Consider the following 16,648-nt stretch of genomic DNA (forward strand, 5'->3'; position numbering starts at 1 on the left):
TGGTGGCACAGGTGCTATGATTTGCAGTGAAGAACAATAAATTCTCAAAATTAAATCTTTACCCTTTCTGGTTGTAATGAAATCAGAAATCCTCAGAACTCTGACATAGATTTCCTGATGGCCTCTTCAAAGCAGATTGTTAACTCAGGCCCATTCCAGGAGGCAAGTGTTCACATTATTAAAACCACCGACCCAGCCGGCAGTGACTGCTCCAGGGAGGTCAAGGTCGAACGGATTTGAGAGACTGACTGACCCTGCTCACATCCCCAGATGGCTCTCTAGGCGAAGGGTGAGCTCTGTTGGCCAGGGGGAAGTGTGAGAGAATCTGAGAGTGCCCAGTGGCCTATAGAAGACGTCTGTGTCCAAGATGGGCAGCCAGTGCCTTTCAACTGAATGCAGTGTACTTGAGATATTTTGAAAAGAAGGCTAACAGCAACCACGTGATGGAATGTTATACACTCTTTAAGATCATTTTTTCAGATACCTCGAAAGGCTCATCATATAATACTTATCACATGTGAAAATACTTAGTGTAAAGTAAGAAGAAACAGTATAAAACCATGTGTACACAAGATTATCCTTGTATTTTTTAGTGTACACACACACGTATGTACATGGTACTCATGCCTAGGTGAGGTATGGGAAAGAAATACTCACCAATTGCTCAGAATGGTTATGAGTGGTTGGTTTATAGGTTTATTTTCTTCTTTCTCTTTTTCTGTATTTTCCAAAACTTCTGTGATGTACTATCTTATTTTGTTATTACAAAAAAATCACTGAACTAATGCAGAATCTATAGGTCTCACATATAACATAATTAAAAACCTTTTAAGACATATGAACAATAACTTATTTTTTTTATTTCTGATAATGTTGTTCTTCATCATTTAAGAACCACAATTTAGATGTTATCTTATTATGCCTCAGAGATACCATAAAGTTCACTTTCAGTATAGCACCCTTAAGTCAGTAACTTGGGGTTTTGTTATTTTAAATGAAATCACTATCTTTATCAATTCAGATCAACATTACTTTTTTTAATAGCAAGCTGGAGTGCATGTTGTTGTGTGCACGTGCCTTGCTTTTATTCTGAATCTCTACCTTCCTCTGTTTCCAGACTTTCTCAGGGTAGTCGATGGGAGAATGAGATGTGAGCACTGCGTCTGAGCACCTGGTACTAACCCACGCTTAGACGCTTCCTGACCTCTGCTTCTTCCTTTGGCTGTTGTTGGACAGTCAGTCTTTTGTGGCCTGTTGCAGGGTGTCCTGGCAGTCATGGAGCCTGCTTCTGGTTGATTTTCCTTTGTGTCAGTCAGAAAATGAGGGTATTTTTTTTTTTTTTTATGATACCTGATACCAATGACAGGTTGAAAAAGAAAAATTCTAAAGCAACAAACATGAGAATTCAGCATTTTCTAATTTCTCCCAGGTTATCTGCCCCCAGTGGATCACGAAACGGAAGTCTCATTAATCCATGCTGTATTGCTTCGATTCCAAGTATTCTTTAAACACTTTAATCACTAGCATCATTTTTTCCATCCATTTGAAGTGTAATATCGAGTTGTGTTTATATCTATAGAAGTAGAAGCATTTAGCCCATCCCAGATGTCAGAGAAGATCCTTCTAAGGCTGCTAAAGCACCCCAATGTCATCCAGGAACTGAAGTATGATGAGAAGAACAAGAAAGCTCCAGAATACTACCTCTACCAGCGAAACAAACCTGTAGACTACTTCGTTCTCATTTTGCAGGTCAGAAGTATTAATCAATAGTTGTTTGATCTCATTGAGTACCCACCCTTCCAGCTCTGAGGAGACTTGGTGTAGGTGAATGGGTGTCAAGGATTGCACACTTAACTTCTGGGGTGGCCTTATATGTGGGAGAATTTCATCTCCCTGTTTTCATATCTGCAAAAGCAGTGTCGTTAGTTACTTTAATTTCCAGTACTGATAGGCACTTGGTGATTGCTGAGGCATCGAGGCATTCCTTTGAAGAAGGGTGAATTCAGGTGTGTGTTTGTTTTTTGGAAGAGTTTGGGGAATTAACTGTGTGTGTCTAAATCTTGGCTGGACATTTGAAATGTTAGTGTTGTGAGTTCCTTGGGTCTTCTTTTCATTGTCTTTTCTTTCTTCCATCCCTCATTAAGACTTGGCCTTACACAGCTTCTTAGAGATTCCTTATTATCTCTTCTCTTAATGTTGTCAGAATAATCCATTTATTGGGTTGGCCCAAAAGTTCGTTTGGGTTTTCCCATAAGGTGTTATGGAAAAACCCGAATGTATTGCTTTTATTCCTGGTTACTAACCAGATTCTGTTTTAATGAGCAACTGATGGGTAATCACAGCCTCTCACAGCAGTGGTTACTTACCTCCTTCTTTACTATAACATAATCCACTATATAAGGTGAGAAGGTCCCTCCATTCTGAGTCCTCTTAGAGGGGCTTCTGTGCTTGAGTTGACAGGAGGCCCTTGTTATCTCACAGTTTCACCTGGTAGAGCACAGTTCTTGGCATGGAGACCAACATGCATAGTACAAAGAACAGTGTGCTCGTTTTATTGATTTCTTATACCTATTTAGTGAACAATTACTTTTATGGGAATTCGGAGTGTATTTCAGTACGAGAATACTAGCGCTTTTAGCATTCTCCTGTTTCTTGGTTACTTCCTAATAAGAATTGGAAGGATCTTTGTAAGAGTATAATTAGCACTTGGTAGGCCCATCTGTAGGAGAAGGCAATGGCACCCCACTCCAGTATTCTTGCCTGGAGACTCCCAGGGACGGGGGAGCCTGGTGGGCTGCCGTCTATTGGGTCGCACAGAGTCGGACACGACTGAAGCGACTTAGCAGCAGCAGAGGGCCATCTACAGTTTGCATCTAGCAAGTCCTAGTTATCTAAATGAACTAAAGTTCTTTTATTTGAAAGTAACGTTTATCAAATGTCTAGATGTTGGAGACTCTGGGAAGTGTTGTGTTCATGCCCTATGTTTGGCCTGTACAGTGAATTCTGGATGCAGAAGTCAGGAGCTGTAGAAAAGTCTGGATTAACTGGGTATATGCTGCTTTCATAGGGTGTTCCCTTGGAAACTTCTGTTTGCAGGTTTTCTAAGTCAGTACCCTGATGCTTCTACTAAACTTAGTCTCATTCAGTCCTGAGCTGTGTTTTTTGTTTCTCTGGGGATAGATGAGCTTGAAACTCTGAGGGGGCTATTGAGAATTAACTTTATTTACCACAGTGAAGGAAAAGCATTCATGTTTCTCATAAAAGGTCGATATGAATATTCCTTAAACCTAGGGAAGCTAAATGACATTAAAGACAGTTTATTTCGGAGAACTCTGAGGGTTGACATTGTGAATTTCAGTAATAGTAGAAACTCTATGGCTTTCAATTGTTGATTTTTATATAGTTAGCATTTATGAATTCAGATTCATTAATGCTCTATTGGTATGTAAGAAAGCCATTTCCTGGCTGATAGATCTAAAAGTAGATTTTATGGAAGAGGGACTTCATAATCTTTGTTCTTTTATAAGTAAATCTTTAAAGATATTTTTCAGAAGACTTTTAGGTCTATGTAACTATATTTGAATACCTGTGTCATGTTAAATATTTTTGTAAATGTGACAAGTTCTTGGAACTGATGATGTCATGAGGGTTTTATAAAGATGTACAGGATTTATGGAGGTGTTCAAATTATAGAGTTTGGTGAAAGTCATGTTCTTGTGAGCCAGCCAGTTACTTGAGGTACGCAGAGTATGACAAAATGAAATCTAATACCCTGTCAGTCTAACATATGCCTAGTCGCTCAGTCATGTCTGACTGTTTGTGACCCCATGGACTGTAGCCCTCCACACTCCTCTGTCCGTGGGATTTCCCAGGCAAGAATCCTGGAGTGGGTTGCCATTTCCTCCTCTGGGGATTCTTTCAGACCCAGGGATCAAACCTGTGTCTCCTGCCTTAGCAGGCAGATTCTTTACCACTGAGCCACCTGGGAAGCCCCATACAGAGTATAGTCCAAGCTAAAATATCACTAATCCATCATTGGAAATTCATGCCAGATTATTGAATATGTTCCACTGTATTTTAAGAGCATTAAATTAGTAGAAAGCAGCAGTAGCTGCCTTCCCTTCCTGTCCCAGGGCTAGCGAGCTGCCCTCTTCTGAAGATACTTGAAAACTCTTATCAAATGATTGATGTCTGGAATATAATTATAAATAGAAACATCATTTTGAGTTTAAACCCTAGATGAAATAAATTTATTCAAAGGGCAAACCACTCAAGTAAGCTTAATTAAAAGAATATCCTATAGGTTATGGGGCACATACATCCCACTACAGATGAATAAAAAGGCACTTTCAAGTTTTATCTGAGAAAATAGTTTTTTAAATAAAATGTATTTTGATAAAAACACAGTAGATAGTGAAAGAAAACTTTATTGGCTCTACATACCTTAAATAACTTAATAAAATAATGGAAATGGATAGGAACATAATTTTGATGGAAAATTTTTTTCTACCATCATAAAAACAGAAGGAAAAATATTAGTTTTAAATTGTGTACATAATAAAACAAAATTAACCAGGTTGAAGAAAATTAAATATAAAGCTAGGGAAGTACACTTTTAAAAACATTTTATATGACTTCATAAAAATTGGTCATTTGCTGTCACATGTAATGTCTAGTAAATTCAGAAAGAAATTTCATAAAAACAATCTGCACAGATCATAATGAAATAAAATTAAACATAAAAATGCATAATTGAAAAGTACAGAGCTATTTTAAAATTGTGGTCAGTTCTCTTACAAAGATGTGTATATAACAGACAGTATAAGATGTTCTCATTTGTGTTAAAGGAACCTACGTTCTTCCTTTACACACACATAATAATCATTGCCTCTGAGGAGGAGGTTTGGAGAACTAGGAATAGGGTGGAAGGGAAACTTACTGCTCTTTTTGAATTTCCATGTGTATGTACTACCTGTTTAAATATGTTAAAAATTGTGAATTAATGGCAAACTAAAAACCCTAAGTAGCAACTGAATTAGGGAGAAAATATATAGATTATCATAAAATACCATAAGACTATTAAATAATATAAATACTGTATACATAATATGGCAAATTTTAAACTTTTATTTCTATAAGTATTTGCATAAGAAAAAAGATACCTATAATTTTCTGTAATAGAAAAAGAGCAAAGCAACAAACTCAAAAGAACAAATTAAATAATAGATTATCATGAAAATAACTTTTAAAGTGAAAAAACTCTACATATATACAAAATCAAGATTGGGTCTTTTAAAAGATGAACAAACTTAGTATTCTCATACCATAATTAATGTGATAAGAGAAAAAGCAAAACTAGAAGTTCTCCCTTGCCCCCCTGAAAAGCAGCTAGAATCAAAAGAATCACTTGGGGGAAAAGTTGAGACTTTAAAGAATTCAATTTCTATATTACACACATAGAAAAAAAAATGATTGACTGTCATATGCATTCTTTAGGACAACATGGCCTTATCTAATTAAGTCTGAGTAAATACTACTGTGGCCCAGTCTCACTTATCCACATTGATGGAGAAGTCCTAAATAAAAAGATAGCAGTTAGAAACCAACAGTAGACCCAAAGAGTTGTTCACTGTGACTGAATTAGGATTATTTTAGAAATTTAGGGCCAGTTTAATAAAAGGACAACAAAACTAAAATATGCCATGTTAATTAAGAAAGCAGTAAAAGAAAAAATCCTTATACTATCGATAGTTATCAAAAAGGCAACTGACAGAGGTAAACATCCATTCTTGATTTTAGAAAACAAACCCTCTACCCCCACCAAAAAAAATCTCTGTAAAAATCCATGATGAACAGTGAACAAAAAACACAATACTTAACATCATTTCACCTGCTATTTGGGAAAGGAATTTTAAGCCTTCAATATCAAACCTTCTCATGGAGTTTTGAGTTGCAGGATCTTATGTGTCTCAGTGGATAATATTTCCTCACTCTTGACTCATGTACTGATGACACAGTCACGTTAATGAAAAAAATTAGCTACCTAGCGTCAACCCTATTTTTTTTAAAAAAGTATGTATAAATATTGGGTTGGCTAAAGAGTTCATTTGAGTTTTTCCATAACACCTTACAGAAAAACCTCAAAAAACTCTTTGGCCAACCCAATATGAAACCAATATAAGTTCCTTTTGAACCCTTTGAGCGGAGAACTCTTGTATAGAACAATAAAGAGAGCAAGTTTGTAATTAGCACTTTGAATGTGTAAATGATGTTGTTCGGCTGACAGGAAAGTGCCAGTGGGCCCAGACTGTTGCTCTTGCATCCAGCGCACTCGGCTCCCCTGCACCTGGCGAGGAAGGTACCCTCCAGCCCTGTGCTCAGTTTGAGCTACTTTGTATGTTTGTACAGTATGTTGTGCTGTTAGTTGGCCTCTGCTGGGTGTGACCGGATTATTTCTATGTTTAGTCCTCCTCGCTGCTTTCTCTTTGGCTCAGTGCTTCTCACACTTCAGTGTGCTTGGGAATCTCTTGAGGATTCATTACATCTAGGGTGGAGTCTTAACAAACTCCCATTTGGATGAGTAGAAGGCTTAGCCACAATGATTTATGTAGTAAGAACAGCTTCCTAACAGAGAGATTTGAGCAGTAAAGGCAAGTGCTGGCACTGACATCTGGTGGTAGCACTTGGTTAGATGATGGTCAACGAGATAGCCTGAAATATGTGTACATTAATTTTTGACCATCAAAAAAAATTTTTTTTTAATTTAAGCATTTATGAACTTGCTGAGTCCCAGGACAACATCTGCGGACTCCAGATTGAAAAATATTGCTTTAGAGTGGATGGGTGGTGTTCCTCTTCCTATTGGGTAGTGCTGGTGACCTGGCATTTAATGGTATCTCCCTGTACGTGTCAAAGCCTACTTGTGATGATGATTTGAAAAACAGGAAATAAAAAGAGAACTCAATTCCAGAGTGAGCAGGAGACCAAGTAGCTGCTCAGCATATGGGATCTGAGGGTCTTCAGCCATGAGCCCATGGCCTCCACTGATCGCTTGACCTTGTTCATGCCAGCGAGGACAGCTGAGGCTTCTCCCTAGAGGCCAGGTCCATGTGATCACTGAGCACTTTGTGGATGCTTAGAAACTTTGAAAGGAGTTACACCTTTTTCCAAGGAAAGGTGGGATCCTGTGGGAGTCACTGTACTCGAGGAGCCAGCAGCTTTGCTTGGGGCAGTGAAGCCTTCTTCCTGTTGGTCAGTTTACCCATGTGATGCCCCTTCTTCCTTTGGGAGTCTGTCCTGCCCTGTCCCAGTTTTTTTTTGGTGACAGGCTAGAGCAAAGCCATGAATGTTTCAAAAGTAAAATTGATACATAGCCCCTTCCGTATATAGAAAGTCGTTATCTGAGAAGTTCCCTGATTGTTTTGAGCCCAGCAAAATACTTATTTCCTCAAAGGGCAGCGCTGTTTTGTGTACTTAATGGCACCCCACTCCAGTACTTTTGCCTAGAGAATCCCATGGACGGAGGAGCCTGGTGGGCTGCAGTCCATGGGGTCACTAGAGTTGGACACAACTGAGTGAGTTCACTTTCACTTTTCACTTTCATGCATTGGAGAAGGAAATGGCAACCCACTCAAGTGTTCTTGCCTGGAGAATCCCAGGGACGGGGGAGCCTGGTGGGCTGCCTCTAGGGGGTCGCACAGAGTCGGACACGACTGAAGCGACTTAGCAGCAGCAGCAGCAGGTTTACTTGAAAATGGTCACTTTTCTGAGTCATTGACACACACAGATGAATAAAAATGTGTTCACTGGATGTTTTTAAAACTTGCCGGTCAGGAAAGCCTCACTCTAGAGAAGGAGGTCTGGGTAGTTTTGGGGGTTGTAGAATCACAGAATGTTAGAACTGAAAGAACCATAGGGTTCGTCTTCTCTACTAACGTTTTATAAATGAAGCAAGATTAGCCTAGGGCAGCAGTTCCTAAATGCTTGATACTTGACAAAGTTTTCTCCAGTTTGAGGCAAAATGAGGGGAAAAAAGGACAGTGGCAATGAGTTCTTCATGCAGCTATGTGTATTCAGTTTGTTTCCCTGGTGGCTCAGCTGGTAAAGAATCTGCCTGCAATTCAGACCTGGGTTCGATCCCTGGGTTGGGAAGATCCCTTGGAGGAGGACATGGCAACCCATTCCAGTATTCTTGCCTGGCAATCCCCATGAATAGAAGAGCCTAGTGGGCTACCGTCCATGGGGTCACAGAGTCCGACACGACGGAGCGACTAAGCACACATTCTGAAATTATGTATTTTCTATATTGGGGATTAAAATATCTGGGCTTCTGTGAAATCATGGTCTCACACAGATAGCTGTGTGTTTAAAAAAAAAATCTCTTATGAAATAAAAATGTGGCAACCCTCTCTTTGTTCCTGAGGAGGAAGATGGATTTTCCTAGTTCTTGGGATCCAAGCTGGGAACCACTGACCTAGTATACCTGCCTTTAATCTGATGGATCTAGACTCGGTAGACTCCACAAGGAACGTAGCTGATCTTCCTCTGCCTGCCAGCCAGTCTTAGGGAGCAGGGAGAGATCACCTGAGGGGGCTGAGAATTTTTGAGCAGCCGTCCTGGTCTAACTGACAGCTTGTGGGGAGTCTTTCGAGAGGCCAGAGTGCCCAGAGTTTCCAGAGCTGATACCCATTTGCAGGGACACAGAACACGGAAGCCCCTGTCACTTGTTCTTTAAAAAAAAAATTAAAAGATCCAGATCAACAGGTGGTTCATACAGATGGACGTCATTAAGAGTCTTTACGGCATTTGATCCTGCCTCCTGATTTTCTGCATAGAAATGCAGGTTAGGAGATGGTCTTGCAGCCACTTTTGAGTTTACAATCACCAAGGCAGACATTTTCAAATAGCATCTATGTGCATCCTAGCTCCCTGATACAAAATCAAGGATTAGTCCATGACGAAATGGACATATAACTGAAGGTATCCACCAACGGGCACTTCCATTTCTGTTGCTTACCATTTCTGAATATTGTCCTTCCCTACCTCTCTTAGGGACCCTGCCTCCTATTCTTTCCCGCCAGCTTTTGGCTTTTGCTCCCTAAGTTCCCACCTCTTCTCCCTCCACTAACTGTCTTCCCTTTCTGCCTGGAAATGGCAACAACCCACTCCAGTATCCTTGCCCGGGAAATCCCATGGACAGAGGAGCCTGGCGGGCTGCAGTCCATGGTGTTGCTGCTGCTGCTAAGTCGCTTCAGTCGTGTCCGACTCTGTGCGACCCCATAGATGGCAGCCCACCAGGCCCCGCCGTCCTTGGGATTCTCCAGGCAAGAACACTGGAGTGGGTTGCCATTTCCTTCTCCAATGCATTAAAGTGAAAAGCGAAAGTGAAGTCGCTCAGTCGTGTCCGACTCTTTGCGACCCCATGGACTGCAGCCTACCAGGCTCCTCCGGCCATGGGATTTTCCAGGCAAGAGTGTTAGAGTCAGACATAACTTAGCAACTAAACAACAAAAACGACAGAATAGCCCTCATTAACCCCACAGCACCCTCCTCACCCTGCTGCCATCTCCCCTCTGTGGCCCTGCCTCCTGTGCTTTGTCCCGCCTGCCCTCCCTTTCCATCCATTGTCTGATTTCTTCGGGAAAAGACCCCCTCAGGCCACAGTACCTTCCTCGGTGAGGTGACCGTCCCTTCACTCTGAGGTCCTTCTGCTCCTCCTCTCTGCAGTGACGCAGTGGTCCGTCCCTTCACTCTGAGGTTCTTACTCTCTGCGGTGACGCGGTCGTCTGTCCCTTCACTCTGAGGTTCTTCCGCTCCTCTGCGGTGATGCGGTCGTCTGGTTCTACTTCTGTTTGTTTTTCCTCCAGCTCTCAGTCACAGTCTGCAGTTGCTTCTTTTCTGTTTCCACCCACTTTTCTCTTCCCACCCACTTTTCTCTTCTCTCTCACATCCCCATCTCCAATGCTGACCTTTTCCCTGACCTTTGTTCTTCCATTTCAGCCTTTTTGATGGGCTCTTCGAAAGGTCTTGTTTTCTTGAAGGGCGTTCGTCCTCTTTTCCCAGCTCCCGTCACCGCCCTTCCTAGTGTTTCCACCTCCACGCATGGAGTCCCCGTTCTTCAAGTCACTAAAAGCAAACTTTTCTTGGAATTTTCGACACCCCTCCTTTCTCTCCTTATGCTTTTCTCCCTTACGGTTTCACTAAATTATGTTCATTCTTTATCCATGGCTCCTCTCATGGCGATCTTTTTCCAGTCCTGTGGTTACTGCCTTTGTGTATATCTAGACTTGATCTTCCTGAAACCTTCTCAAGAACCTTACTGAGCTGGCCCATCCTTCAAGGAGCTCCACAGTCCAACCTGCTCACCAAACTCTCTTCAAACCCCTCTCCCCTTCTTCCCTGGTAAACCCACTGAGCCTGCTGTTGCCCACCTCTGACCTTCCTTGACACCGTTCCCTTCTCTTGGCTCAAATCCTACTCCTTAGATTTTCCTTCCTGTGTAAAATTTGTCTTTATACAAGAACAGAAAGTAATTTTTTTCTCTCCCTGAAGTCCTTGTGTTCTTGTCTTTTTCCTCATGTGGAATTTTTGTTCACTGCCTTGTATCATGGCGTTTCATGTGCTCTCCCCTTACCTGAACTGTGTGCTCTTGGAGCACAAAGGCTGTCTTCTCACAAGGCTGCACAGCCTCTCCTATAGGACCCTGTGTGGTCAGGGTTTTAGCACCTTTTGGTTTGCAGGTTGATTTTGTATAATAGCAAGAGAATTGGTTGGAGATTGATAAAACTAGTATTTTCCATCGAGTGAAGGAAAACCTAAAAGAGAGACAACAGATGGCTTTCTGAGGAAGGGATTCGAGAAAAGATTTCCATAAATGGGAATTTAGTGTAGAATAAAAGGGAGTGATCACAGTGGTGAGAGTTTGGATTCGTGGGTGACAGTGTAGCATACTGATTAAGAGCTTGTTCTTGGTCACTTCATCTTTCTGAGCCCCGTTCTCCTGATTTATATGAGGGTGATGATTGTGTCTGCTTCATAGAATTGTGAGCATTAAGTGAATTAATAAAGCAGTATGATTGTTGGCACAGTTCCTCTTCAATAAATGGTAGCTTAAGCTTTGTTTATGCATGGTAAAGGATATACCATGAAGGTACACTCTTACCAGAGAGGCAAGAATTACAGGTAAGATGAGCAAGGACTTTCCTGATCCTTGGCTTAGAAATCTAGAATACAACTTGCTTCTGAGGGTTTTCCGGTAGCCCAGAAAAATGCATGTTGATATCACCTACCATGAAAAGATTATGGTGAACCCTAAGGCTGGGGGAATAAGTAAAGCACAGCCTGTCCCAGAAGAAATGGTGAGAGTGAAGAAGTTGTGATCAAGTTAGAGGAAGGAAAGAAGGAAGAACCTTAGAAGAGGTCTTGTCCTAATGGAAAGACATTTCTTAGGTGCTTTTCCAAGACAAGAGGAGCACCGCAGTGTCGCGGCGCCTCTTGGGTGTCTGGATGACCAGGGATTGGCCTGCGGGCTGTTTGCTCAATTGGTCACGACTATGATAGGGAGAGAAGAGTAAGTTCTGCCCTCAGGAACTGGTTTAGTCCTCCTTGTTTCATGGTCACAAACCATGTTGGCCCTTGACCCTGACTCTGCTCCGACTCAGGCTCCCATGGGACTGCCTGGATGACGGTCACAGAGCGCTTTCTCAGTGTTGCCCCGTGGATGGGGCAAGAGCCCTATCCTTCTGTTCCTGGGAGGGCTCTTGAATCCATGAACAGGGGTGCTGGGGACTACTAAGTGAACTCATGGGAATTAAACATCACACTACCATCCCCAGTTCACCTCCAGCTAAATCCAGTTTCTCATGGATTAACCCTCTCCTCTGTCCAAGTGGGAAAGGGCTACCTGAGGCTTTTTACTTCCTTGGTATTGTTGGGAAAGGAATTTAGACCAAAATCTGAGGAAGGACTAAATCTTGCATAGAATTTACAAAGAGGTTCATATAAGTAGGCTGAAAACGCTCCCTTTTTCCTTTTCACAGGGGAAAGTGGAAGTAGAAGCTGGAAAAGAAGGTATGAAGTTTGAAGCCAGTGCTTTTTCATACTATGGTGTGATGGCCCTCACAGCCTCCCCAGGTGAGTGTCCTGGTCAGCCTCAGGGCAGGGCTAGGTGTCAGGAAATAACGCCCTGTACTGTCACTCTTATCTCTGTACCTGCTGGCTAAACACAAGGCTTGTTTCTTTATGAACTTTTTATTGAAGTTGCATACAAAAAATACTGCTCACCTCGTACATATATACCTCTGAAGTTTTCACAAACTCAGCTCTCCTGTGTAGACCAACTCCCAAATCAGGAGACAGAAAGGGCATCACCAACCCTCAGAGGAAACCACCCCCCGACACCCCACCCTCCCTTTTAGTTACTGTCTCCCCACAGTAACCACTGTCTTGACTTCTGAGCCTTAATAAGTTTTGCCTCTTTTTGAACTTCAGGTCAGTGGAATTATTACACTGAATCTGGCTTCTCCCACCCAGGGTTGTCCTGGTCATCTTCATCTGTACTGCTGTGCGAGCTTACAGTCTTCCTTCTCATGGCCATATAGTGTTCCACAGTGTGAATATACACCAGTGCGTTTGTTCTTTTCGGTGCTGGTGGACACGGGTAGCTTCACGTTGGAGGCAATTGTGAATTGTGTGGCAGTAACACTGCACATGTCCCTTGGTGAAGACACTTCTGTCAGGTCTACATGTAAGAGCGGAACGCTGGGGCCCGTGTTAATAGCTCTTGCCAGTTTCCCAGAGTGCTGAGGAGTTTCCACACGCCTGCCCCTGCTAACGAGGGTTCCAGTTGCTTCATGTCCACCTGGCCACCACTAGATACTGTTGAATCTTTTAGGTGTTAACTATTCTGGACTTTTTAAATTTTCACTTTTCTGAGGATAAGTGTTGATACATATCCATTGCCTGTAGTTCTTCTTAACTAGAGAGCTGGCCAATTAAGTCTGCCAAGTAAGGTTGGGTATACCTTCAGGGTATCAATCCAGTTCTCTGACACAAAATGCCAGAAAGCGGGGTCTGTGCTAATGGGAATGTGGCTGCAGAGACTTGGCTCACCTCTGGGATGGGACTTGAATAGTTTCTCTGTAGCTTCCTTTGCTTTAACTGGGCAGGCCAGTGGGCTTCCCTGGTAGCTCAGCTAGTAAAGAATCCACCTGCAGTGCAGGAGACCCCGGTTCCTGGGTCAGGAAGATCCCCTGGAGAAGGGATAGGCTATCCACTCCAGTCTTCTTGCCTGGAGAAACCCCATTGACAGAGGAGTCTGGTGGGCTACAGTCCATGGGGTCAAAAAGAGTTGAACAGGAGTCAGCACAGCACAGCAGGGCAGGCAGGTAAACAGGGCTTGGAGTACCACCTTGTGGTCAGAATGCCTAATGACATGCTGTGTTGCTAGGAAATACCTTCCTTATAAACCTCAAACTTAAAAATCACCCATGAAGGGGAGGGGACGTCTCCAGACAAGTCTGTGTTGTGACCTTGGTCCTCATTTACTGCGTCACATGGTGTCTCAGGCACCCAGAGATGTAACAGAAAGCAAGAGAAGGTCAAGAATTCTGAGGTTTGAAGCCTCCCCTGCCCCCATGCATCTTCTCACTGCCCTGGTGCAGGTTACTGAGTTCCATGGGCCAGCATCTCCATTGTCAAGTGCCAACTGACACCTAGTGTGAGCACAAGCCTGTTGAACCCCATACAATTAATAGGTATCTGCTGTAAACCTGAAGATGATCTGTTTTCACTGCTAGTGAGAGGACAGGGACATTCTTAACTAGGTCGAGAAGACCTGGGTGACAGCCTGAGTTCCATCATTTATGGGTCTCCCAACTGAGAAAGGCCCTTGGCTTCCTCACTATTAAAAGGATATAAGATCATCTCCTGTGATTGTTAGAGTAGAATGTGGTGATACTCATACAAGGGCTTTGTAACCTTTAAGGAACAAGAGGAAATGTTTATATTAACACAAGGTGTTGAGATTGTGACTCTTGCTTGGCAACCATCCTCATGTTAGCCCAGGTTAGCAGAATCAGTGTATAAGGTGGCTTTGAAAAGAAAGCTAGTCCTCTTTGTAAAAATGTAAGTTGTACATTTTTATTGGTTACTAGTTCTTGAAACCTAAATATTAGCCCAGTTCATACTGAACTATGGATTCATATAGGGGTAAATCGCATTCAGAAAAGGAAGAGCAGGCCTTCCATACAGAAAGCATGTGGAGCTGGAATAGCCTTACCTAGTATGCAAATGTCCAGAAGGATGAGAATTAGCATCCTGCTTACTACAAAAGCCCAGTATTTTACTTGACTTTACAATTAGGATTCAGGGTTTGTATATCCATTGAGAGATGCATTAGTATTGTAGTCTCAAGATAATGTTTCTGTTTGTTATTGTTGATTGCCTAGAAAACCCTGTGGTAATCAGTTATCAAGTCCTGCCCAGTTACTTGTCAAATTATATCTCAATTAAAAAAAAAACAACCTGCCCAGGAAATATGACCCCTGCCTGGTAGGGCATTTTGTTTGACTTTGGTCTGCCACTCCCAGGAAATCTGCATATGATGTTTGTTTATTGGGCTACCCAAAAAATTTTTTGGGTGAGCGCTTATGGAAAACGAACGAAGTTTTTGGCCAACCCAGGACCTTCCTCTGATACTTTGAATTGCTTTGGAATACTTGGCAATTTCAAACAATCCAGTCAAAGTTACAATCAGACTAATTAAGAGTGTAAATGAATTGAATAACTAATTGCTTGGCAGAGATGGGGATGCTGTAGGCTGTGCACTGAACGAACATCGCCGTGTTTTGGCAAAAGCGTCTTGGGTCATGCTCCTGGGGCAGATGACGGGTCGAGCTCCCAGTCTGTGTGGCTAGCTGTGTTTGAAGTCCTTAAGAGCACATTTTGAGCTATAAACCGCAATTGGGTATTAATGGCTTAAGAGGTTTCTAGGTTAGTAAAGAAGCATGTGAGTGGAATTTCTCCCGATTTCAGCCTCCCTATATTCCTCTTCCTGGAAAGCAGTGTGTGTTCTCTTGGTTTATATAATATTATATAGGCTTCTGCATATCTGGAACCGAATACTCATATGAGTAGAACAGGTATCCACTCCTGTCCCTTGATTACAGAGAGCTCCTGTCTTGCCTTTTGAAACCGTCTCACCCTGTTTTTCTCCATTTTTCAGTTCCTTTGTCCCTGTCTCGTACCTTTGTTGTCAGCAGAACAGAGTTGTTAGCAGCAGGTTCTCCAGGTAATTCTGCATGTTTCCTTTTCATAATTCTTCTGATCGCCTCCCTTGACCCCGCCAAAGCCTGGCTGGCCAGGTCTGCTCCTTCTATTCAGTTAAGGCCATTTTCAGTTTTTCTTTGAGCTCTTAAAAGTCCATGGTTCTATGACCTAAGAGTGAGCTACCCAGGAAAGCATTAGCCCTCAACAGATGGCAGAGAGGGTTTGGGAGCTGGGAAGGGAATCTTGAAACATGAGCAGCGATGACACTGGGAAAAGGAGAGTGGTTCTAACGTGAGTCACCAGTGTTCTCTGTAGGTCCCACCCACACCGCTGACCTTGGATTTTCGTTGCTGCCCTTTGGTTCTTTGGGTGACCTCAGCAGAGTCATGGTGTGTGGAATCTGCAGAGGCCCCAAACCCAAGGATTCTTCTGCAGAACACATTCAGCCAAAAGGCTGGAGGACTGTGAACTTTCCTTGGTTCTCCATCCTTGGAGGCCCCAGCATTCCTGTTTCTTTGGTCCTTTTTTCAGATGTCCACGTGAACGAGGTGCATGTATTTCCACCCTCCGTCAGGCAGGTGGCCCCACTTCTCCTGTCTCGCTTTCTTCTTTTTGAAACTAGTACAGTGTACATTCTTAAGGAGCTGCTGGTTCTTGCCCCGCAGGAGAATGTGGTCATGCCTTCCTAATATGTCCAGCTGCTAAAGAGAACGGCAAAGGTTTAATCTCTTTAATTAAAATTGCTGGGCTTTCCTACTTGGTAGTCCAGTTTTTCTGTATTTTGTTCAGTACAGCTTATATTTTAAAATCTGACTGAAATTTGTATCTCCTCATCCAGTTTCAGCAAAAGTCTAAAATGCCAATACTTGGTAAAGGAGGCAATACTTACTTGTCTTAGAAGGAACGTTATATTTTTCAGGTCTTTGTTCTTAAAAGATTTGAGGGTGTTTGGCCGTAAGATACTAATCAGGCTGCTTGAATCCTACCAGCTGACAGAATATATGTATGTACATATACGTATATACATATATACGTATATACATACATATACGTATATACATACATGTGTATACATAAACGTATATTTATTTATATGTATGTTGGTATTTTTTTCTCCCCTTTTATTTGCTGGCATCTGCTACTGATTTAAAATGTCCTAGATACTGAAGTAAAGTGACTTTTGGATGGAGCTCCTGGAAATGTCGTTTGTGTTTCACTTTTTCTTAGAACTTAGCGATTTCATAGTTCAGCCTGTTCCATCTGATCTAGTCATAAGAAAATCCATTTTGAGGGTCCAGGCCTTTGGGCTGCTGGCATTACAATAATAAGATACCTGATGAATGGAGGTTGAACTACACCAGTGATTTGCAAACAGTTCCAC

At 42.3% G+C, this 16,648-nt stretch overlaps 1 protein-coding gene across 2 annotated transcripts in view; it reads left to right on the forward strand.

Annotated features, from left to right (window-relative positions):
- The window catches only part of CNNM2 (cyclin and CBS domain divalent metal cation transport mediator 2), a 184,070-nt gene that overhangs the window by 152,619 nt on the left and 14,803 nt on the right, over nt 1–16,648 (forward strand). Inside the window, exons 4-6 of one of the 2 annotated variants that reach the window (XM_019988575.2) lie at nt 1,580–1,749; nt 12,039–12,132; nt 15,224–15,289. In XM_019988575.2, the coding sequence (XP_019844134.2) occupies nt 1,580–1,749; nt 12,039–12,132; nt 15,224–15,289 (330 nt within the window). The remainder of the gene's footprint in view (nt 1–1,579; nt 1,750–12,038; nt 12,133–15,223; nt 15,290–16,648) is intronic. The other variant, XM_019988576.2, reaches the window with a different exon arrangement.

The sequence above is a fragment of the Bos indicus genome, chromosome 26, assembly GCF_029378745.1.
Source record: "Bos indicus isolate NIAB-ARS_2022 breed Sahiwal x Tharparkar chromosome 26, NIAB-ARS_B.indTharparkar_mat_pri_1.0, whole genome shotgun sequence".
Lineage (NCBI taxonomy): Eukaryota > Metazoa > Chordata > Mammalia > Artiodactyla > Bovidae > Bos > Bos indicus.